Below are 22,983 nucleotides of genomic sequence, written 5' to 3'. Positions count from 1 at the left end.
ATGATTGCTTTTGCTCATGAAAAGAAAGCCAATTCACAGGTCTTAACATAGCTAAACAAAACATTTAATAACTTCAGTCCTTTTTGAAAAGGACTAAACTTGGAAGAACATTTTTAACTAAATTGGATAGGTTATATTAATATTGTGGTATAGGGCCCAGTTCATCCTTGGTTATCTGTTTAATGAGGTTGGGAAAGGAGCGACTAGAATAATAAAGATGGGAGAAGTCCTTGATTCTGAAGAGTGTTAACACAGGAATAAGACAGTCCTGGGCAGGGGTAGTAAACCATGCGTGATCAGGACTTGGTGCTGATACTTAACATGTTAGCGTACATTCTGCACATTGTGTCAAAAAGACTTAACCAGGTTATTGAAAATAAAATATTACCAACATACTTGTCTTATTTACTGGCCTTGATCATTTCAGCTTCCTTTAATGTGTATTTTTATTTTTGTACCTATGTGTGTATTAGAATCTTGGGCACATGTTGCTGTTTTATTAATGTATTTTTAAATATTTATTTATTTTTATTTATTTGGCTGCACCAGGTCTTCTTTGCAGCATATGGGACTTAGTTCCCCAACCAGGGATTGAACCCAGCTCCCCTGCATTGGGAGCTTGATGTCTTATGCACTCGACCACCAGGAAGTCCTGTTGCTGTTTTAAAATAATTGCCTTTGAGCATTTTTAGTAAAATGGGATTAAGATATCCTTCAAAATCCATATTTAGTTTGTCATAACCAGGAATCTTTTAATGGATAACCTTGTTCCCAGGTTGCCTCACTACTTTTCCATCTTTGGATACTTCAGTTTCCCTCCATTAGAATGTAAGCTCCATGGGGGCAAGGACCTTCTGATAGCTACACAAATCCTAGGACTTAAATAACAATATTTGGCACATGGAGGATATTCAGTAGATGTTTATTGCATGAATGTGATTGAGGAAGTAAAAGCAAATGAGTATTTTAGTCTGCCTCTTAGAACACTACATGAGTAGGCCTTGATCAGAATCAACCAAGTGATTGATAAAATGCAGACTGAGAGTCCACAGTTGTGGCTAAATGTAATCCGAGATAAAATTAATTGATGTGGGTTCCTTTCTTCCTTTAGCTCTTCTTAGGGGAAGAAACTCTATGGGCAGTGGTCACAAATTTCCCAGAAAAATTCATATTTTAGAGTGCATGATTACTATGATTGTTACCCAATATAGTGTTAAGCATCTTTCAAAGGTGACTAGAATGTACACCTTATGGTAATGTTACCAGGTAGGGACCATAGCTGTTCCTGTATAGCTCTCTTCAAGAATACTGGGCCATGGTATCAGATAGTTTGGGGAGCATTTTTTCAGAAGAGGGGCTACCAGCAAGGCAGAATTGGGTTCCTAGGCAGGCAGCATCTCAGTATAATAGACTGCTTGGAAATAACCATAGGAAGTGACACAGTTGAGATTCTTGAAGTAGCAATTATTTATATGTATATAATTGCTATATATGTATCATAGACATCTAAAGTCTGTGTGCTTCAGCAATACTGATAAACAAGGACATTATAAATTGCTTAAGTGAAAATTAGTTTGCAAAAGACTTGTAGGAAAACAGGAGGTAATTTTAATAGTGTTGATTTCTCATGGTATCACCTGTGAGTGTACATTTAAAATACTGTGTTACTTAAAATTTGATCTGCCCTCTATCACAAAGGGTAATGCCTTATAGTCTATATTTTTAGTTTGATTAGGTATTGAAACTGAAACTGCTAGTCGCTCAGTCTATGGCCCGCAAGGTTCCTCTGTCCATGGAGTTCTCCAGGCAAGAATTCTGGAAGTAGGAAGGGAAGCCATTCCCTTCTCCAGGGGATCTTCCTCACCCAGGGATCAAACCCAGGTCTCCTGCACTGCAGGTGGAGTCTTTACCATCTGAGCCATGACGGAAGCCCCCAAGCAAGCCCTTCACTTGATTGAGTCTTAAATGTGTCCTGAATCTAGTGCTGCCAAGCACAAAGCTTTTAAATTCTAATATGTCTGGAAATTACTTGTGTTTACTCCCAGGAATTTTCAACTTTACTAAAATGTGTTATCTCTTTCAAGCAAATCTGCCTACAATGCGTCTGGGTTGGGAAGATCCCCTGGAGAAGGAAATGGCAATCCATACCAATATTCTTGCCTAGAGAATTCCATGGACAGAGGGGCCTAGTGGGCTACAGTCTACGGGGTTGCAAAGAGGCAGATATGACTGGGCAACTACACTTTTTTCAAGCAAATACGTTGTCTTGACATTCAATTTGCTGATGCTTTTATTAGACCTACAGAGACTTGAGACAAAATGGCAAAAGTGGGGAAAAGAATACATCTCAATTTATAAATCTTGTCTTTACTTGCTCTCTATTCTTACCCAAGTTTGAACTACCATCTTTTTTCATCTGGAATACTACAGCTTCCTACCTGGAATGTATGCTTTAAAAAGTTAGGACATAGAAAGGTACACATATGTGCCCAACTCCGAGTTTCGAGCACAGACATTCATGTGGTGCTACTGAGACTGGATAAGAGGCATTGACAGCACCCTAGAAGCCTTCATGCTTTTTATCTAACCTCCACTTTCCCCCCGAAGATAACCACTAGCCTAATGTGCATGATCTTAAATAATTTGTTTTTGAACTCTATGACACCTGCTCCTTGGAAGAAAAGCTATCTACCTGCTGTCTACCAACCTAGACAGCAGATTAAAAAGCTGAGACATTACTTTGCCGGCAAAGGTCCGTCTAGTCAAAGCTGTGGTTTTTTCAGTAGTCATGTATGGAAGTGAGAGTTGGACCATAAAGAAAGCTGAGCATCGAAGAATTCATGCTTTTGAACTGTGGTGTTGGAGAAGACTCTTCTAGAGTCCCTTGGGCAACAAGGAGATCGAACCAGTCAATCCGGGAAGAAATCAGTCTTGAATATTCATTGAAAGGACTGCTGCTGAAGCTGAAGTTCCAATACTTCGGTCACCTAATTCAAAGAGCCAACTCAATGGAAAAGACTGATGCTGGGAAAGATTGAGGGCAGGAGGAGAAGGGGGCAACAGAGGATGAGATGGTTGGATAGCATCACTGATTGAATGGACATGAGTTTGAGGAAACTCCAGGAGATACTGGAGAACAGAGGAGCCTGGCCTGCTGCAGTCCAGGGGGTAGCAAAGAGTGGGACACAACTCAGCAACTGAACAACAACAATAGGAAATAATGATGATAAAGTAGGGACAGAAGAGAAATAAAGGCATGGTGTACAAAACTGGAGCAGTGGTCTGGTTAGATCTATTAGTAAGGGAAGTATATTGCTTGGGAAGCAATACGGGTCATTCTATTATTCAAGGCACGGTTGCTGACCTCCCACCCTGTCACTCTCAAAGTCAGGTGGGCCATTGAGAGCTTCCTCTGGTGGTCTAGGTAGCTACAGCTGGTGGTGGGAGCCTCTCAGTTTTCAGCTGTTTGGGGAACAGGCAAGTCAGCTTCTTTTCAGGAGCTCCTGTTGGTGTTGATGAACATGCTTGGGGCAGTGATTGCAAAGGAAATCTTTAAGAGGAAGCCAGTGAAGTCGCTCAGTTGTATCTGACTCTGCGACCCCATGGGCTGTAGCCCACCAGGTTCCTCTGTCCATGGGATTTTCCAGGCAAGAGTACTGGAGTGGGTTGCTGTTTCCTTCTCCAGGAGATCTTCCTGACCCAGGGATTGAACCCCAGTCTCCCGCATTGTAGGCAGACACTTTACCATCTGAGCCACCGGGGAACGTGCAAATCTAAATCTTCCCTTCTCCACTCCTGTCATCGTGTCCCCCTCATCCCTGTCTCTACCACTGGCAGCTGTTCCTGTGTTTACAGTTGAATGAACCCTTAGTCATCTTCTTTTCCCTGATTGATCAGAATAAGGACAGGGTGTTCAAAAGAAAATAAAAATCTAAATAATTTGGAGTTAAAATTTTAAGTTCTGGGAGCAATGATCTAGTTGACTATATACATTTAAAAATTTTGAAAAGTTTGACAATTATTTCCTTTTTTTTTTTCACCCAACTTTCATTCTTACTTTAAGCTGAAAACTTTACTGTAGATGTATAACGTATATGTGCTTAGTCGTGTCCAACTCTTTGCGACCTCATGGACTGTAGCTAGCCTGCCAGGCTCCTCTGTCCATGGGATTGTCCAGGCAAGAGTACTGGAGTGGGTTGCCATGTGCTCTAGGGGATCTTCCAAACCCAGGAATCGAGCCCAGGTCTCCTGCATTGCAGGTGGATTCTTTACTGTCTGAGCCACCAGGGAAGCCCCAAAGAGTGAATAGTTTTGTTTTTTAATCCAAAAGAAAAAAAGCAAACCAGACAATAACAAATGTTGATGAGGATGTGGGGAAATTGAAACACTTGTGTACTGTTGGTGGGAATGTGAAATGGTGTGACTGCTAGGAAAAGCAGTCTGGAGAGTCCTCAAAAAATTAAAAAATAGAATTTACCATATGACCTGGTAATCCCATTTCCAGATATATATCCAAAAGAATTGGAAGCAGATTCTCAAAAAGGTATTTGTGTACCCATGTTTATAGCAGCATTATCCACAAAGCTGAGATGGAAGCAACTCAGGTGTGCATTGACGGATGAACGGATTATGCAAAATGTATATACATACCATGGAATATTATTAAGCCTTTTAAAAGGAAATTCTGACGCACGCTACAACCTGGATAAAGCTTGAAGGTGTTGTGCTAAGTGAAATAGTTCATTTCAGTTCAGTTGCTCAGTCATGTCCGACTCTTTGTGACCCCATGAACCGCAGCACGCCAGGCCTCCCTGTCCATCACCAACTGCCAGAGTCTACCCAAACCCATGTCCATTGACTCATTGATGCCATCCAACCATCTCATCCTCTGTCGTCCCCTTCTCCTCCTGACCTCAATCTTTCCCAGCATCAGGGTCTTTTCAAATGAGTCAGCTCTTCGCATCAGGTGGCCAAGCCAGTCACAAAAATAAAAATATTGTGTAATTTTGTAATTCCTCTTATATGAGACATCTAATGTAGTCAAACTGATGGAGACAGAAAGGAAAATGAAAGTTACCAGGAGCTGAAGGGAAGAGGGAAAGGGGAAATGTTTCATGGGGATAGTTTCAGATTTGCAGGACGAAAATGTTCTGGAGATTTGTTTCTCAACAATGTGACCCTACTGAACTGTACAGTTAAAACTGGCTAAGATGGAAAATTTTATGTTCTGTATTTTCAACACGATAAAGTGTGTAACTTTTGAATTTTATGGATCACATTAAAAAATCATAATAAACAAGAGAATGATCACTGTTTGGGCCTAACCACTCTTTTCCTTTCAGATTTGTCAGCGCTGTCCGAATTCTTCTCATTTTCTCGCTGGCAGGATTAGATCCTCTGTGTGAGTTTGCCCAGCTTTCTTCTTGTTAGGTGACTGTCCTTAGACACTTTTCCTCTTGAGAAATGGTACTTCCACTGCTTTTGCTTTGTCACGCCTACGTGTTATGTAACCGAACTTAGTTACTTAAGACATTTAGGTGAGTTAAGATCTCAGCTAGTCGTCAGCTTATTAGTGAATCTCCTCTTAAACTGCCTTAAGCTGATTTTAGTCTACTGGTATTTCTTAGCCAGTGTCATAAAAATATTAGACGTGAAGAAATAAGTTAGGCCACCAACCTCAACAACACTAGGAGGGCAAGGCATGCAAAATGTAGCAGATAGCAGTCTGATCCTCAATTGCTGCGTATCCATTTAGCCTATGAAGTCAAGAATGGTATGTTTGCCCTCAGAGAATTTATTACTGTTTATGTTAAGGGTGAAGAAAACCTGGTGACCCTGACTTAAAAAGGTTGAGGGTAGTGGTGGCTGAGAACAGACGTGGTCTCAGCTGGCAAGTTTGTTTGAGGTTGCAGATAGTGCCTGGCAACAAATTTTATCTGTATCTATAAATTCCTTCAAAAAACGGACCCCAATCCAAAATGGCACTTGATAGCCTATTTTATAAATGTGTGGGATTAACAATTTATTAAACAAAGTATTTTGGTATTTATGACTGGAAGCTTGTAAAAATAAGTAGTGTTAGTAGATTCTCCTGTCTTTATCAGTAGAGATCACCTAACAAGACTGATAACCAGAAATTTGTGGTATTTGCCTCCCTGTAAAAGTAAGTCCTTTTTATGAGCTTAAAACTTTGGGTCTGTCTGACGATTGCCAGATCTCTGTGTGGAACTAATGCCTACTCTTAAGAAGTGTAGCTGTGCAGACTGAGGTGCATTTATCCAGCTGCTGGGCCAACAGCCCTCAGTGCTTTCAGCTTGCTTACAAACTCATTTAAGTGTGCATATGTAGGTACATGTTCATTTGTGTATGGTGGCAGTGGTTTAGTCAGTAAGTCGTGTCTGGCTCTTGTGACCCCATGGACTGTAGCCCGCCAGGCTCCTCTGTCCGTGGGTTTTCCCAAGCAAGAATACTGTAGTGAGTTTCCATTCCCTTCTCCAGGGGATCTCCTGACCCAGGGATCGAACCTGGGTTTTCTGCATTGTTCAGTTCAGTTCAGTTCAGTCGTTCAGTTGTGTCCGACTCTTTGCTACCCCATGAACTACAGCATGCCAGGCCTCCCTGTCCATCACTAACTCCCGGAGTTCACCCAAACCCATGTCCATTGAGTCAGTGATGCCATCCAACCATCTCATCCTCTGTTGTCCCCTTCTCTTCCTGCCTTCAATTTTTCCTGGCATCAGGGTCTTTTCCGATGAGTCAGCTCTTCGCATCAGGTGGCCAGAGTGCTGGAGTTTCAGCTTTGACATCAGTCCTTCCAATGAACACCCAGGACTGATCTCCTGCATTGTAGGCGGATTCTTTATTGATTGAGCCATCAGGAAATCACCCTCATTGGTGTATACACACATGTATTTTTCTACCCCAAGTATCTTCAAGATCTGAGTTATGACTTTGTATATTATTTCTGCTTTTTTTTTTCTTTTGGTTTAGGGTACAAAAACAAACATGTAATGTTTAGTTTTTAATTTTTATTGGATTATAGGTGATTTACAGTGTTGCATTAGTTTCAGATGTACACCAAAGTGAATCAGTTATACATATACATACATTGACTGGTTTTTAGATTCGGTTACCATATAGATCATTACAGAGTGCTGAGTAGGGTTCCCTGTGCTATATAGTAGGTTCTTATTAGTCATTTTATACTGTAGTGTGTATATGTCCCCCCAATCTCACAATTTATCCCTCCCTCCCACCTTGGTAACCATAAGTTTTTCTACATTTAATGTTTCTTTAATATCTGATAAAATTATAAAACTGGTGAGCCAAAGAACACTTTCTGAGAACTTGGTCAATGACTAAGAAGCAGTGATTCAGAAAAGTTTCTAACTAAACTTTAAGCAAGAACAACATGATCTACAGTTCCTATATTTTGTCAGATGAATTTCTTATGTGATTACCACCATTTTTTAACATTTTCTTCAACAATATACAGAACAGCTATAAAATAACTTTTTAGGTGAAACTTGATGGCTGATCAAATGGTACTTGGAAATGGGAAATGGGAACATCTTGATAAATAATCTATCTTTTGAAGACTGTTTGCTAACTTTCTTGGTTGGGTTTTATAATTTTTAAAAGCATTCTGGAGATTAGTTTATATGTATAGAGGAATAATCAGAAGATTTTTAATTTAAATCATTAAAACTTTTATATTTTTCAATATCAATTAGGCTTGGGTTAAAAAATGATTTTGTAAATGTTTTTCATTGAATTCTAAGTGGACTGATTAGTTTACCAAAAATGTCCATTGTTTTTACTAAGTACCAAGTAATATTTGTGAGTATGTTATATGATGGCCATAAACTTCAGTAATGTAACTTTTTGCTTTCATAAAGTGAATTTCTTTTAATCATGCCAGATTTTATATATCCAAAATGTGAAGAATATGCTTGTCTTAAAAAGTAGTCACCCATAATCCTCTTCCCAAATGTGGATTCTTATGAAGTCATTTTCGAGAGTAAATTGGCCCAGCTATTTTAGAGCTGTGTCTCACCACTAGCATTTCACCACTGTATCAGCCTCCTCATTCTTCCGCTTTTTATCAAATAGCTTTTAGCAGTTTCCTAAAACTAGTTACATCCACATTGCTTGCTGTTAGATACACCCAAGCCGAGGTTTTTTAAAAGGTCTGAGCAGTGGCGGCACCCAGCTGTCTCAGGAGAACGTCTCAGGGACCACACTGAAGGGACCACACTTAGTGGGAGATGGGTTGTGACACAATTGTTCAAAAACCCAGTATTACTATGTTAGTGGCTCAGTTGTGTCTGGCTTTTTGCAATCCCATGGACGGTAGCCCGCCAGGCTCATCTGTCCTTGGGATTTCCCAGGCAAGAATGCTGGAGTGGGTAGCCATTCCCTTCTCCAGGGCATCTTCCTCACCCAGGGATAGAACCCTTGTCTCCTGCATTTCAGGCAGATCCTTTACCTTGGTCATGCCTCATATGTGCTTGTGTGAGTTTGTGTGCACTAATGCACTTACGTCTACCATTTCTTTTCCTTTTTGGCCTTTCAGAGAGCATTTTTCATCTGAATTCTAAGGGTTTAAAGGTTTAACCCTTAATTTTAAGGGGTTGGCATTTCCAAACCCTTTTCTCTTTTAATATTTAAAAATAAGACGAGAAAACAGTGTTACAAAGTAGACACTAGGGATAGCAATTTAAAAAATCATTTTTTCATACATTCAGTTCAGTTACTCAATCGTGTCCAACTCTTTGCAACCCCGTGGACTGCTGCACATCAGGCTTCCCTGTCCATCACCAACTCCCAGAGCCTACTCAAACTCATGTCTATTGAGTTGGTGATGCCATCCAACCATCTCATCCTCTGTCATCCCCTTCTCCTCCTGCCTTCGATCTTTCCCAGAATCAGGGTCTTTTCCAATGAGTCAGTTCTTCGCATTAGGTACCCAAAGTATTGGAGTTTCAGCTTCAGCATCAGTCCTTCCAAAGAATATTCAGGACTGATTTCCTTTAGGATGGACTGGTTGGATCTCCTTGCTGTCCAATGGTCCAACTCTCACATCCATACATGACTACTGGAAAAACCATAGCTTTGACTAGATGGACCTTTGTTGGTAAAGTAATGTCTCTGCTTTTTAATATGCTGTCTATGTTGGTCATAGCTTTTCTTCCAAGGAGCAAGCACCTTTTAATTTCATGGCTGCAGTCACCATCTGCAGTGATTTTGGAGCCCCCCAAAATAACGTCTTTCACGGTTTCCATTGTTTCTCCATCTATTTGCCATGAAGTGATGGGACTGGATGCCACAATCTTAATTTTCTGAATGTTGAATTTTAAACCAGCTTTTTCACTCTCCTCTTTCACTTTCATCAAGAAGCTCTTTAATTCTTCTTCGCTTTCTGCCATAAGGGTGGTGTCATCTGCGTATCTGAGGTTATTGATATTTCTCCTGGCAATCTTGATTCCAGCCCAGCGTTTCACATGATGTACTTATATGAGGCACATGTAGAAGAGCACCAGGAACCTGAAGACCTTCATTCCAGTACTATTTTTTCAGTCTTTTATTTACTTCCATATAACAAGAACGATATACAATCCTGTTGTCTCTTAAGGCAACTGTATTAGACAGCCTTACCACAGTGTCCAGCATCTCGTACAGGCACTTTGTGTGTCTTTGGGGTTGGGTTCCCTGTTCCCAGAAGCCTGTGTTTTCCTTTCTTTTTGCATTTTCTCATATTATAGGGGCTTCTCAGGTGGTTCAGACAGTAAAGAATCTCCCTGCAATGCAGGAGACCTGAGTTCTATTCCTGGGTCAGGAAGATCCCTTAAAGAAGGGAACGGCAGCCCACTCCAGTATTCTTGCCTGGAGAATTTCATGGACAGAGGAGCCTGGCCAGCTACAGTCCATGGGTTCACAAAGAGTCAGACATGACTGAGTGACTTTCACTCCACTTCATATTGTTGTAGAATATCCCCCAGTAGTTTTCTAAGAAATTCAATGACAATTTGGTTTCTTTCTCTTTTAAAAATATTTATTTATTTGGCTTTGCTGGGTCTTCACTGTGGCATGTGGAATCTTTAGTTGCAACCTGCAAACTCTTAGTTGCTGCATGGAGGATCCAGTTCCCTGACCAGGGATAAAACCCAGGCCCCCTGCGTCGGGAGCGTGGAGTCTTAGCCACTGGACCACCAGGGAAGTCCCAACAATTTGATTTCTGAACCTTTGTATGTGAGCTGGTTTTGATCTTTAAAAATATATATATATTTTTAATTTATTTATTTTTGACTGCATCTGGACTTAGCTGTGAAACACAGTATCTTTCATTGTGGCACTAGGGCTCTTTCTTGCAATGTGGGGGCTCCAGAATCTGTGGGCTCAGTAGTTGCAGCTTGAGGGGTTATTTTCAGCGCAGCTTGTGGGATCTTAGTTCTCCAGCCAGGGACTGAATCCATCTCCCCTGCACTGGAAGGTAGATTCTTAACCACTGGACCAGCAGGGAAGTCCCCTGATCTTTGCAATTAAAAAACTTCAACAATTTTGTTGAGATAAAATGTATATACCCTAGAGTTAACCTATTTAGAGCATAAAATTGCATGACTTTTAGTATATTTACAGAGCTGTGCAGCCATCACCATAACCTAATTCTAGGACTTTTTTGATCATCCACCAAAGAAAGTTTATATCTATTAACCACAGTTAATTAACCCCATCTACTCTCTGGGGCTTCCTTGGTGGCTCAGGAGTAAAAATTTCACTTGCCAATATAGGAGATGTGGGTTTGATCCCAGGGTTGGGAAGATTCCCCTGGAGAAGGAAATGGCAACCCACTCCGTTATTCATGCCTGGGACATCCCATGGACAGAGGAACCTGGTGGGCAAGGTCCATGGGGTTGCAAGGAATTGGCACAACTTAGCGACTCTGCAATAACAATAATCTACTTTCCATCTCTACAGATTCGTCTATTATGAAATGTACCTAAATGTGATCATACAATATGTGGTTTTCTGTGATGGTTCTTTCACCTAGTGAAATATTTTTTTAGGTTCCTGCATGTGGTATATGTCAAGGCTTCACTCCTTTTTATTGTTGAATAACAGTCTATTGCATGGTTATCTGTGTATCCATTCAACAGCTGATAGACATTTGGGTGGTTTCCAGTTTCAGGATATTACAAACAAAGCTGCTGTGAATATTCATGTATAAGTCTGTTATAGACATATGCTTTTATTTTTCTTGATTTAATGCCGAGAAGTGGAATATTTGAATTATATGGTCTATATGTTTGACTTTTTAAAACATTTTCATATTTCCACCAGCAGTACACTTTCCATAAGCTTTTTGGAAAGAGCTGTTTTGAAATTTCATGCTGGTGTACTTCGTTGTAGGTATATCATTATGCCCACTTTGTGGGCTCTTTCAGTTTGGAGATGAGTTTTCTTCCGTCTGGACAATTTTGTGGCATTGTATCTTTCATTTCCTCTCTGCTATTTTCTCTGCAATGTCTTTCTAGGACTTCTATTGCTCAGGCTGATTCTTTCACTAGTTTTCTTTCTTTCCTATTATACATTGTTTCATTTGTTCTAATTTCTAGGAGATTTCTTTGACTTTTTCTTCCACCTTCCTTTAAAAAATAATTGTTTTTGTATTTGTATTCTAAGCTCTGTTTCTTTTATGGATGCAATAGCTTCTCTCTCTCTCTCTCAGGTAATTACAGTTTTTAAAAAAGATTTATTCTACTGTCTCCATTGTCTTTCCTCTGAATTCTTCTGTTTGTTCTGGTTTCTCTCTCAGGCTGGAGGCATTCCTTGAATGTCTGTGATCTTCGCATACCCCTCATATTTGAGAGGGAGATGTCAAAAGCTCTCCGAAGCTGCATGTGGATGGTGTATTTCTCTATGATTGGTTAGACGTGACACCTTTGGGGAATCCCCAAATATTAATATCTATTGCGCTTTGATATTTATTTGGAGGGAGATATTAAATGTGTCCAGGGCTCCTGACTGCTGGCTTTGTGGGTGCAGCAAGGGGAAGGGGCCTCCCAATTCAGGATGCAGAACTTCACGTCACCCTCATAGAGCCCAGAATCCCACTTGCACATCAGCTCAGCCTCCATGCCTCCACATTTCCCACAGTCATTTCTGGTTTCCTGGGCTGGGGTGGGAGGGAGCCTGAGGCCTCCTTGGAGATTGATCCAAAACCCATTTCCAGCCCTTGCCTGTCCTGTAGTCGGTGGCCCTGTGCCTTTTGGTTCACAGCTCATGGGTGGCTCTGCAGGGTACACTGGCCTCCTGCCAATGCCCAGCTGCCCACATTGGGTGGGAGCTCCTTTCTCTTGTTGAAGCAGTTTCTGCTGCTCCATCGGCTTTCAGATTGGCTGGCATTTTATAATATTGTAAATCAACTACACTTTAATTAAAAAAAGAAGAAGAAATCTCTCTTCCGTTTTTTGCCTCCTTTCTTGTACACCTCATCCAGGCAGGTTTGTACTTAAAAAAAAATTTTTTTTAATTATTTATTTTTTGCAGCACTGGATCTTCGTTGCTGTGTGCAGACTTTCTCTAGTTGTGGAGAGCAGAGGCTTCTCTCTAGTTGCGTTGTGATGGCTTCTGGTTGCGGTGGCTTCTCTGGTTGCGGAGCTTGGGCTCCAGGGTGTGCGGGTTCCATAGTTACAGCTCCTGGGCTCTAGAGCACAGGCTCAGTAGTGGTGGTGCCTGGGCTTAGTTGCTGCACGGCATGTGGGATCCTACTGGATCAGGGATAGAACCCGTGCTCCCTGCATTGGCAGGTGGATTCTTAACCACTAGACTACCAAAGAAGCCCAGGTGTGTACCCTATTATTGACTATACCTTATTTGTAATGTCTTCTCTGTCATCTTAGTGGAGTTTGGGGAGAGAGGGGATAAGTACTTCTCCTCTGGATTCATCAGCTCATTGGTGTTCCCTGTGTGACAGGCACTCCTCCAGGTGTTGGGACGGCAGCTGACATTCTAGTGAGAATGGAGACTAGGGTGTGTGTAAGGACTCCATGGAGAACAGACATACGTAGTAAGTAGGTAAGTTCCAGTGTGTTAGAAAGTGTACGTGCTACAGAGAGACAGGGAAGGGATGGAGGAAAATGGAGCATGGAAGTTCAGGGATGAGGCTACCATTTGAAACACTGAGGAGGTAACATTTGGATAAAGACCCAAAGAAGCTGAGGGCATGCACCATGCATACCCAGGGCAGGATGCTCCGGACAGAGAGAAGTGCCCCAGCAAAGGCCATGAGGTGGGATTGCTGGGGGTAGGGGGTGAGGGGTAAGGAGGATTTGCTGGAGCAGATGAGTGAGGGGAGAGAACAGGAAAGGAGCTCGGAGGTGGAGAGAGGTCCCAGTCACGTGGGGTCTTGTCAGTCTTTATAAGGTCTTGGGCTTTCTCTAGGGGCCACATGGGGAGCCATAGCCATTTTGAGGGGAGGGTTGACATGGTGAGACAGCCCTTATTTCAAAAGGCTCACTCTGGTTGCTGGGTTCAGAACAGACCATGGCAATTGGAAGCAGGGTGACCTGTCAGGATGCTGCTACAGTGAACCAGAGCAATGATTGGTGGCTTGGATGGGGGTGATGTGGAGATTGAGATGGAGCATGGGCTTCTGGATTTATTTTGAAAGTAGAACCTGCAGAGTTCCTTGGACTCTGATGTGAGGTGTGAGAAAAAGGATGATCAGAAATGACTCCAGGATAATTGGCCTGAGCAAGGGTGGAGCTGTCTTTAGTCGGAATGAGAAGGCTGCAGGTAGGTGGAGTGGGTGTGGATGGAAAGAGGAGGTTCCGTTCCGGACACACTTGGTTTGCAGTGTCTTAGTTGGCTTCCAAGAGGAGATGTCAAACAGGCAAGACCAGGCTGAAGATGGAAACGTGGGAGTCCCCTGGTCTAAGAATGGCATTTCACGTGGGCTTAGGTGAAATTGATGTGTCGATGCAGGTTCGATTGCTTGTAACAAATGAACCGCCCTGAGGGAGAAGATTGATGGTGGGGGAGATTGTAGGGGTGGGTGAAGGGTACCTGGGAACTCTGAACTTTCTGTTTAATTGTGCCGTGGGACCAAAATTCTTCTGAAAAACAAAGTCTATTTGTTTATGAGACTTGATGGTATGGCCAAGGGAGTAAGCATGCAAGACAAGAGACGCAAAAACCTGCAGTGCCCTCCTTCAGGAGGAAGGAGAGGTGGCAGTAGGGACAGTACATGTGGCAGAAAGAAAGAAGAGTAGGAAAGCGTGCTGTCTTGGAAGTCAAAGGAAGAAAGTGGTTCAGGATGGGGGGCAGGATCCACAGGGTCAGATGCTGACAGTGGGTCAAGTAAGACGGAGATGGAGCTGACTGTCGGAATTCCCAAGGGAGAAGCCAGTGTGACTTTGCAAGAGCAGTTGAGTGGGGTGGTGAAGATGCAAGCAGACTGGAGAGGCTTAGGAGGGTGAGAGGAGACAGTGACTACAGGCAACTAATGGAGGCACTTTGCTGAGAAGCTGCAATGAAATAGAGCAACATAAAACTTTTGTGTTTTTTTTAGCTTTGAGATTGGAGAAATGCAAGTATGATGGCATGATGCTATAATTCAAATCTGTCTTTGCTTAGCAGGAATCCCAATTTGAATTTTAAACGTACAAAAAGCCCTGCCTTTTTTGTAGGTGCATCTTCATGGATGCAGCATGATATAAGACAGAGAGAGCTGAGCCAGGAAGACCACCTTCCGATGACTCAGGAAAGCAAGCATCACTCCTTGGCAAAGTCATCTGGGTCTCAGTTTCCTGGTCTGCAGCGTAAGACGCTGATCTCCAAGGATCTAGCTATGTGATATGGCATGAATGGGTGACTTGAAAAGCAAGGGAGATAAAAGCTGGGAAAGGCAGACAATGTCTGCTTGCTTCTTCCATGGGAAGTTAGGAGTTTAAAGAAAGCACAACTAATGTTGTAAAGATGTGGGCTTAAGAATTTGTAGATTAATGCTAGTAGAGATTTTGATCAGTTTCCAACTACCAAACCCATCCCCTCAATGAAAAGCATGTTCACCCCAGAAATCTTATAAAACATGAAAATATAATAATGAACATTAAAATCACCCATTATCCCAACATCTAGAGATAAATGATAGTAACATTGTGGAGTCATTTCCTTCAAGCTTTCTATCCATAAATATAATACCATATTTCCCCTCTTCCCTCAATGAAAAATGCCTCTATAATTGTATCCTGTTTTTTTTTCAGTGACAGCTTCACAAGCATGTTCCCTGCATCACCAAATATTCTTCACTACTTCTTGAAAAGTGAAAGTGAAGTCACTCAGTCGTGTCCAACTCTTTGCGACCCCATGGACTGTAGCCTACCAGGCTTCTCAGTCCATGGGATTTTCCAGGCAAGAGTACTGGAGTGGGTTATCATTTCCTTCTCCAGAGGATCTTCCAGACCCAGGGATCGAACCCGGGTCTCTTGCATTGTAGGCAGACGCTTTACCCTCTGAGCCACCAGGGAAGCCCATACAGCTGTTCAAAATTCCATCCTAGGAATACACTGTAACTTAGTCTTTCTATGAGTGGGCATTTATAGCTATCATAAATAGTGCTGATAAAAGAAGTGTTAGGATGTTCAACTTTGCACATAAATCTTCGTATTTTAGGCTTCCCTGGTGGTCCAGTGATTAAGACTCCACCTTGCAACACAGTGGACACCAGTTCAAGTCCATGGTCCAGGAAGATCCCACCCATCTTGGGGCAACTAAGCCCACGTGCCACAACTGCTGAGCCTGTGCTCCAGAGTCCTGTGCTCCACAATCCCACACTCCACAACAAGAGAAGCCGTGGCAATGGGAAGCCCACGCACTGCAACTGGAGGGTAGCCCCCACTGGCCGCAAATAGAGAAAGCCAGCACACAGCAACGAAGACCCAGCAGAGCCAAAAAGGCTTAAAAATGAATAAACAAATAAATAAATCTTTGCATCTTATTCTTTTTTTGGCATAAACAGCCAGTTGTAGAATTATTCACTGGTCCAATGGGTGGAAGCATTCTCAAGGCTCTTGGGCATATTGCCAAAAACCACCTCAACACATCTGCCTCTCTTACCTTCCAGAGAGGTTGTAACAATTTACTTTCCCGCCTTCACTGTGTGTGTCGATTGCATCATGCTGTTACAAACCTTGCCAACTTCCTATGACTTCTTTTTAAAAGTCACCTTTCACTGAATATAAGGCAAAGTTTATTACTTATTAAAACAGCATTGTAGGGGGAGTGATTCAGTTTCCAGTATATTTTTGTGTGCCTACATGCTCTGGGCACTGTGCCAGATGCTTTCTTGTTTACTCCTGTTTATTGTGAACACCACACCCTTAGAATGTAGGCGGCATCCTTTCCTTGTCCAATCCTAGGAGTCTGTGTTGAAAGACACACAGTTGGGGAATTCCCTGGCAGTCCAGTCATTAGGATTCTGTGCACCTACTGCCAAGGACACAGGTTTGATTCCTGCTAAGGGAACTAAGATCCTGCAAACTTCGAGGTGCAGCCAAAAAAACCCCAAAAGACACACAGTTGGTCTGATGTATGGTCGAGATCGATACCCAGGGCTCTTGATTCCAAGCTTGGCACTTCGGTATTTACTTATTTTACTACACCTCACCTGTTTCAAATGGCTGAGAATAATCTTTATGACTCTAAGCTATTTCCCATTTTATTGTGTGTGCTCAGTCCCTCAGTCATGTCCGACTCTCTGTGACCCCATAGACTATAGCCCAGCCAGGCTCCTCTGCTTGTGGAATTTTCCAAGCAAGAATACTGGAGTGGGTTGTCATTTCTTCCTCCAGGGGATCTTCCAAACCCAGGGATGAACCCACGTTTCCTGTGTCTCCTGTGTTGGCAGGCAGAGTCTTTACCACGGCACCACCTGGAATAAATTTTATTATAAAAGACTAAAAGGTATTCACAGCTTACCAGTTTTTTTTTAAGGTTTTGCGAATAAAAAAATATCAAATTCTAAAGTCAATGATAATTCTGAAATTCTGCTTTACCAGGAGACATCCTAGTCCCCTGCTCCTTGCCTCGTCAGAGTGAAAGTGGTTCAACAAAAGGTGAGTCCAACAGGGCTAGGAAGGGGCCAAGCTGATTGTCCTCTTCTTTCCTAGACTGGTTGCTGCTACTGCTGCTGCTAAGTCGCTTCAGTCATGTCCAACTGTGCAACCCCATGGACTGCAACCTACCAGACTCCATCCGTGGGATTTTCCAGGCAAGAGTACTGGAGCGGGTCGCTAGTGCCTTCTCCACCTAGACTGGTTACCAGTGTTTGTAAAGGCTTGAGATGAGCTAGAGAGAGTGAGTGACGCTATTCCGATGGAGAGTACCTTTAGGTACTGCAAGCCACAGGCAGCACTTGAATGCTGTGGGAGGGGTGTGTGTGCATTTTCTTTTGGCAAGCCTTAGGAGCCATGAGGCTATATACTTCTATACTTGGTCTTCTGCACAGCACACATTGAAAACTGGCTGTTGGATCTTCAGACACTTGAGACAAGTATTTATAGCAATTTCATGAGGACAGTCTTTTCATGCCCCGAAACAAATTTTAAACTGTGACCGTTGACCCATGGGTCTTTATTTCTGTACTCACTATCTGATGGGGACAGTAAAAGTGAGTTGAAGCTGTTCTATTTTCCCTTCACTTCAAAAAGGCCTGGCCACAGTCTATAGTTCAGAACAGCTTAATATGGACGTCCTAGGCCACACCAGGTTTTTTTTTTTTTTCCAGGACACAGCGAGGGTGGACTTGGAAACTGGCATAACATTGAGCTGTGCCTAACTTTCACCCATTGCCAGTCTCTCTATTTCCTGTGTTAGGATGACTTGTAATCTCTCCTGAGGAAGTTTTGGGGAGGTTCTGCACAATTCCCTGGTTCTTGCTATGATAATGCAGCATCATTTAGATGCTGGACTCTGCAGACTAAAAAGTCCTGCTCTCACAATGGCTGAACCTGCTGTCTATTTAAGCAGAATATTTAAGCACCACGATTCAATCCTGTTACAACCAAGAGGAAAGAGGAGGCCCAGAGCAGGCTGACAGCAGGAGAGGCTTCAAAAAAACGAGCTTCTCAGATGGTTCTCACTCTGTTCCTGGTCATGGTGGTCTCCTAGAATTGCAGCTGAAAACCCCTGTAACCTTCACGAGCTAGAAAAGCTTCTCTCCAGCAGTAGAGGGGCAGGGTGCTTAGAAATACTCTGAGCAAAATACTTTGAGAGGGGAAGGGATGGGAGGGACAGAAATGAGAAGCAGCCATAGAAGGCCAGAGACGGGGTGGAATTGGGACCAAAACGGTGGGTGGAGGGAGGGAGGAAAAATAAGCGGAATGGGAAGCTCAGAACAGAAGATATAAAGGAAAGTGCCAACTAGTGAAAATCTTGAGAAAGGATGGTTGGAGGGGGGGACAGACGACTGGGGAGCAGTTGAGAAAAATAGCAATTAGTACTGCTAAAAATAAAGACCAATTTAGAGACAAAGCCAGATACACAGGAGGAAAATAGGACTGCCAGAAAGACAATTCCTCGTAAACCAGATCCTCAAGAAAGTGGGGCTAATGACACTCCGTCTTGGGCTGTTTTGCATAAGAAATGAGATAATAGATTTGAGTGGAGCTGGCCACGCGGAGCAGGTGACAGGCGGCGGGAAAGGAGGAATCAGAAGCAGAACTCAGTGTGGCCCGATTTCCAGGGTTGATCGCCAAGGCCCTGCCGACAGGTGCACCACGTGAGTGGCGCCCAAAGTTAGGGTCTCCCGCCAGCCGGCGTGCCGGGCAGAGGCATCGCTCAGCGCTGAAACCGAAAGGGGTCCTACCCTACGGAATTAGCCCGAGGCCGGCCCTTGGAGCCACAAGACCAAGGGCAGGAGGCGCCTAAATTTCAGTGCCCGCGCAGCGCGGCCCGGGAGAGGGCGCCCACCGGCGCGGGCTCGGCTTGCTCCGCCCGCGGACATCGCGGCCCGGGGCCAGGCGACGCCCCCGCTGGCTTTCGCGGCCGTGGGAGGACCCAATGCCCACGGTGTCGGGCAGGCCGGGGAGCGCAGGGATCCTGGAACCCGAGGCAAGAGGGCGAAGGCCGTGGGCTGCACCTGGGCTTTGCAGAACCACGACATCTCAGCTTTCCGGTCTCGGAACCAGGAGGTGACCTTCACCTGCCGCCCAGCAAAAGCGCGCGGAATCTCGAAGCGCAGTGCGCTGGAGGATCCGCGCCCGTTTCTCGGGGCTGCAGGGAAAAGGCGGGAGGCCAGGATGGGCGCTGGAGCTGGGAGCCGGGCAGGGCTGGGCTGGGCGGGGCTCGGACGGCATCTCTGGAGAACCCCGCCAGGCGGCGAGGGGTCCCCGGGACGCGCGAGCCGCCCGGGCAAGGCTCCTAAGTCTCGGGCGGCGCGGGCCACTTCCGAGCGAGTGCGCGCCTTCTTGGGCTCTTGGCCGGGCTCTTGGACTCCCGGCGTTTGGGAGTCACCCGGGTGCGCCCTGCCCACCCAGGCACCCCGGGGCGGGACCACGGGGCTCCCACGGGGGCGGGCCGGTAGGGCGCACTGATCGCGCCACGCGGCGCTTGGCCCGGAGGAGGGCGGCAGGGTGGGGGCCGCGCGCTCCGGGGCGGTGCTGAGCCAGCTCCTCCTCCTCCTCTGGCCTCCTCCTCCTCGTCTTCCTCCGGCTCAGCAGCCGCGCAGCCCGGCTGCTCCTCCTTCCTCCCCGGGGTGCTCGCGGCGATGTTCAACCGCGCCGTGAGTCGACTGAGCAGGAAGCGGCCGCCGTCAGGTAAGCGGTTTCCAGGGCTCCGCGGGCTGGGGATTGGGGCGCCCCCAGGGGCCGCGATGAGCCGCCCGGGCTGGTGCTTCCTGCCCCCACCTCCCCGGGCATCCTTCCCTCCTGCCCGGGGTCGGGTGCGGCTCAGCGATGCCCCGGGCAGGACGCGCCACTTCTCCCTGCTCTGTCCAGCGTCCCCGCGGTCCCAGTCTCGGCGGGAGCGCTGAGTCCCGAGACGCGCGTTGGGGAGGAAGTTTGTCTGAAAGGAGGAACAACAGCCGTTTTCTTCTTAGTGATGGTCTGGGAGAAAAAGGAGATCCAAAACACCTCCAAACTTTGCAGGTAGCATGGGCTCTAGATTCCGAAAGCAGAACGGAGTTCTGGAGGTCTTCGCCTCCGCTGCGGTCGTTGGTGCGCAGCGCGGAGCCCGCGGAAGGCACGCCCGGACCCGGGGCATCCAACTGGGCGGCCGGGCCTGGGTTGCAGGGCGTCTTCGGTTCTGCGCCGAGGAGCCGAAATGTAGGGCGGAGAAGGATGGTGAATACCGGGTGAAGGGCGCATCTGCAGTTCGCGCCAGGAAACAACAGACGTTACAAAGGATTCAGCTTGGCTGTCGCTCTGGACCAGCCTGTCACTCTGGACCAACCACAGTTGGGAGCGTTTCGATAGGACGAAGAGCTTGTGGTGAAGATGAAACCATGTCCTTGATTCCAACCATCTCACCCTTTTTGTTTCTTGCAGCTCAGCCCCTTTTAGCGCTCCAGGTGGGACCTAGTGAATTCTCTCTTCACCCTTAGGACAACCCATTGAGATAGGCATTGTCCTCAGCCCTCGCCACCAGGCAGCTGATAGGTAACTTGCTCCAAGTCACACTTAGGTGATGGAGAATCTTTCAAACCCAGCTCAGCCTGACTCTGGGGTTCAGAGGCTTTTCTGCCACCTCCCACTCCAAGAGTCGCTTCTGCTGGTACCAAGAGGGTCTGTACATGTTGGCCCCTATCTTTTTTTCACCTCGTGTCTTATTTTATGAGGGACACTGTGGTTAAGAGGATGAGTTGAAAGTAGATCGACTGAGTCCAAGTCCCACCTCCACTAGGAGGTACACTCCTGCTGCTGCTAAGTCGCTTCAGTCGTTTCCCACTCTGTGAGACCCCAGAGATGGCAGCCCACCAGGCACCCCCACCCTGGATTCCCCAGGCAAGAATACTGGAGTGGGTTGCCATTTCCTTCTCCAATGCATGCATGCATGCTAAGTTGCTTCAATCGTGTCCAACTCTGTGTGACGCCATGGACAGCAGCCCACCAGGCTCCTCCGTCCACGGGATTCTCCAGGCAAGAATATTGGAGTGGGTTGCCATTTCCTTCTCCAACTAGGTGCACTATCTCTGTGCAGACAAGGATCTGCAGAATGGCGATAAAATACCCCTCCTTAAACGCTGAATTGAAACTGCTTTCCCATCCATCATATTTTGCAAATTATTCCCTCTAATATTGAGAACAACTCAAAGTAGGACTCCATAGAGTTATTGTAAATTGCTTATATTAGTGTTAGTATTAGGGGTCATGTAAACTTTTCTGTGTTGCCTGTGAGTCAAAGGATTTCCCTGTTGGGTGTTTGCTTTGAAAGTGATAGTCACTCAGTTGTGTCTGACTCTTTGTGACCCCATGGACTGTAGCCCACCAGGCTTCTCTGTCCATAGAATTCTCCAGGCAAGAATGCTGGACTGGGTAGTCATTTTTTTCTCCAAGGGATCTTCCCGACCCAGGGATCAAACCCAGGTCTCCTGCATTGCAAGCAGATTCTTTACTGTCTGAACTATTCGATTTAGCCATTCCCTGTTGTTGGATGTTCACAGGCCAAAGTAGTGGTGGTCAGAGCCTGGAGTCTAAAGTTACTTACACCCCTGGTTCCTACCCTGACTCTAGCCTTCAGCTGCCTTGAGCAAGTTACTTGACCTCAGAGCCATTGCTAAATGGGAAATTTGGGACCTGGTTGCTAAACCATAGGTAGCTTGAAATTGGCTATTTTAGTGGCTATTTCCACCATGGAAATCAGCAGATGTTAAAAATCACGTGTGGTTTTTTTTTTTTTTTTAATTCTAGGAGAGCTGGTGTCCATACTTATGTGTCCATTTTCCCATCTGTACAGTGGGTTTCATAGAGTTGTGGAACTAAATATAGAAAAGCATATATATAATATTATATATATATATATATATATATATGAAGTCTCCAGTACAGTGCCTGGCATAACTGAGGATAATGATTAGCTGTTATCTTTTCCACCTTTTTCCTATTATAAATAGAGCTGCTTTGAACATCCCTGCACAGGTCGGTTTTGGGGTGAAGTCTTCCAAATAGAACAAATGAATTATGGGTCACACATGGTTTTAGGGTGCTGTTGCATATGTGCAGATTGTACCCCAGAAAGACTGGGGGCAGTTTTAGGGATACCAGTGAAGTGTACCTCTTTCAGAGTAACACATTTTAAGGCTGATGAAATGTGGTTAGGTCACTGATAGAAAGATCAATAGGTACAAATCGTGGATTGGTGTTAAATGTCTGGCTTCCAGGAGCCTGATTTCTTTATGATTTTTAGGTTTAACGTCTGTCTCTGGGTAGGAAAGGACAAATGAGCCTCTGCAAGTTTGGTCATCACCACCCAGCAGTGAGAAAGGGGGAATGTGGGCCCTGAGGCAAAGGCACTGGGAAGCCAGCCAAGTGATCCAGGGGACTGTGGACTGAACTTTTTTTTTTTTTCTTTTTTGGTGATTCTGAATTATTTTCCTAAAGTGGCTGTCCAAATTGTCTAAGCATCTAGCCCCGCAAAAACGCGATCCATCCTGCTGGACCCTGACTCAGACCTGGCTGCAGTCCTGCCTCCCAGCTCCTTTTACTCCAAACCTTTTCTGTTTTTCCACAAAATCTAACTGGAGACCATGTCTTTAAACTGAGGTTTGGCACTCCCAACCCTTAATTCCAAGTTTCGAAGTGTGATTCAAAGTGTGAATGTTCTCCTTTCTGAGGTTTCTCAAAGTGTGTTCATGAACCACAAGGGGGTGGGGGTGGTCTGATAAAATGCAGCTTTCCAGGCCATGACCCAGACCCCTCCCCTGTCTGATTCTGTCTTGAGCACCCAAGGTGGGAGGGAGTGTTGGCTGCATTTTTGACAAGTGCT

At 45.0% G+C, this 22,983-nt stretch overlaps 1 protein-coding gene across 5 annotated transcripts in view; it reads left to right on the top strand.

The window, feature by feature from the left end:
• The first annotated feature begins 18,979 nt into the window (after positions 1-18,979).
• Positions 18,980-22,983, top strand: part of RGS10 (regulator of G protein signaling 10) — a 41,620-nt gene continuing 37,616 nt past the window's right edge. For 2 of the 5 annotated variants that reach the window (XM_086378100.1, XM_086378101.1), the window contains exon 1: positions 19,474-19,817. In XM_086378100.1, coding sequence (XP_086234226.1) covers positions 19,769-19,817 — 49 coding nt within the window. In that variant the 5' untranslated portion in view covers positions 19,474-19,768. Of the gene's footprint in view, positions 19,194-19,473; positions 19,818-22,983 lie in introns of those variants that run through there. The other 3 variants (XM_086378098.1, XM_086378097.1, XM_086378099.1) reach the window with 3 other exon arrangements.

The sequence above is a fragment of the Bos grunniens genome, chromosome 26 (genome assembly GCF_055505025.1).
Source record: "Bos grunniens cultivar Pamir isolate PY7600 chromosome 26, Bosgru_T2T1.0, whole genome shotgun sequence".
In the NCBI taxonomy this organism is placed as follows: Eukaryota; Metazoa; Chordata; class Mammalia; order Artiodactyla; family Bovidae; genus Bos; species Bos grunniens.
This window is presented reverse-complemented; position numbering and strand designations above follow the sequence as displayed.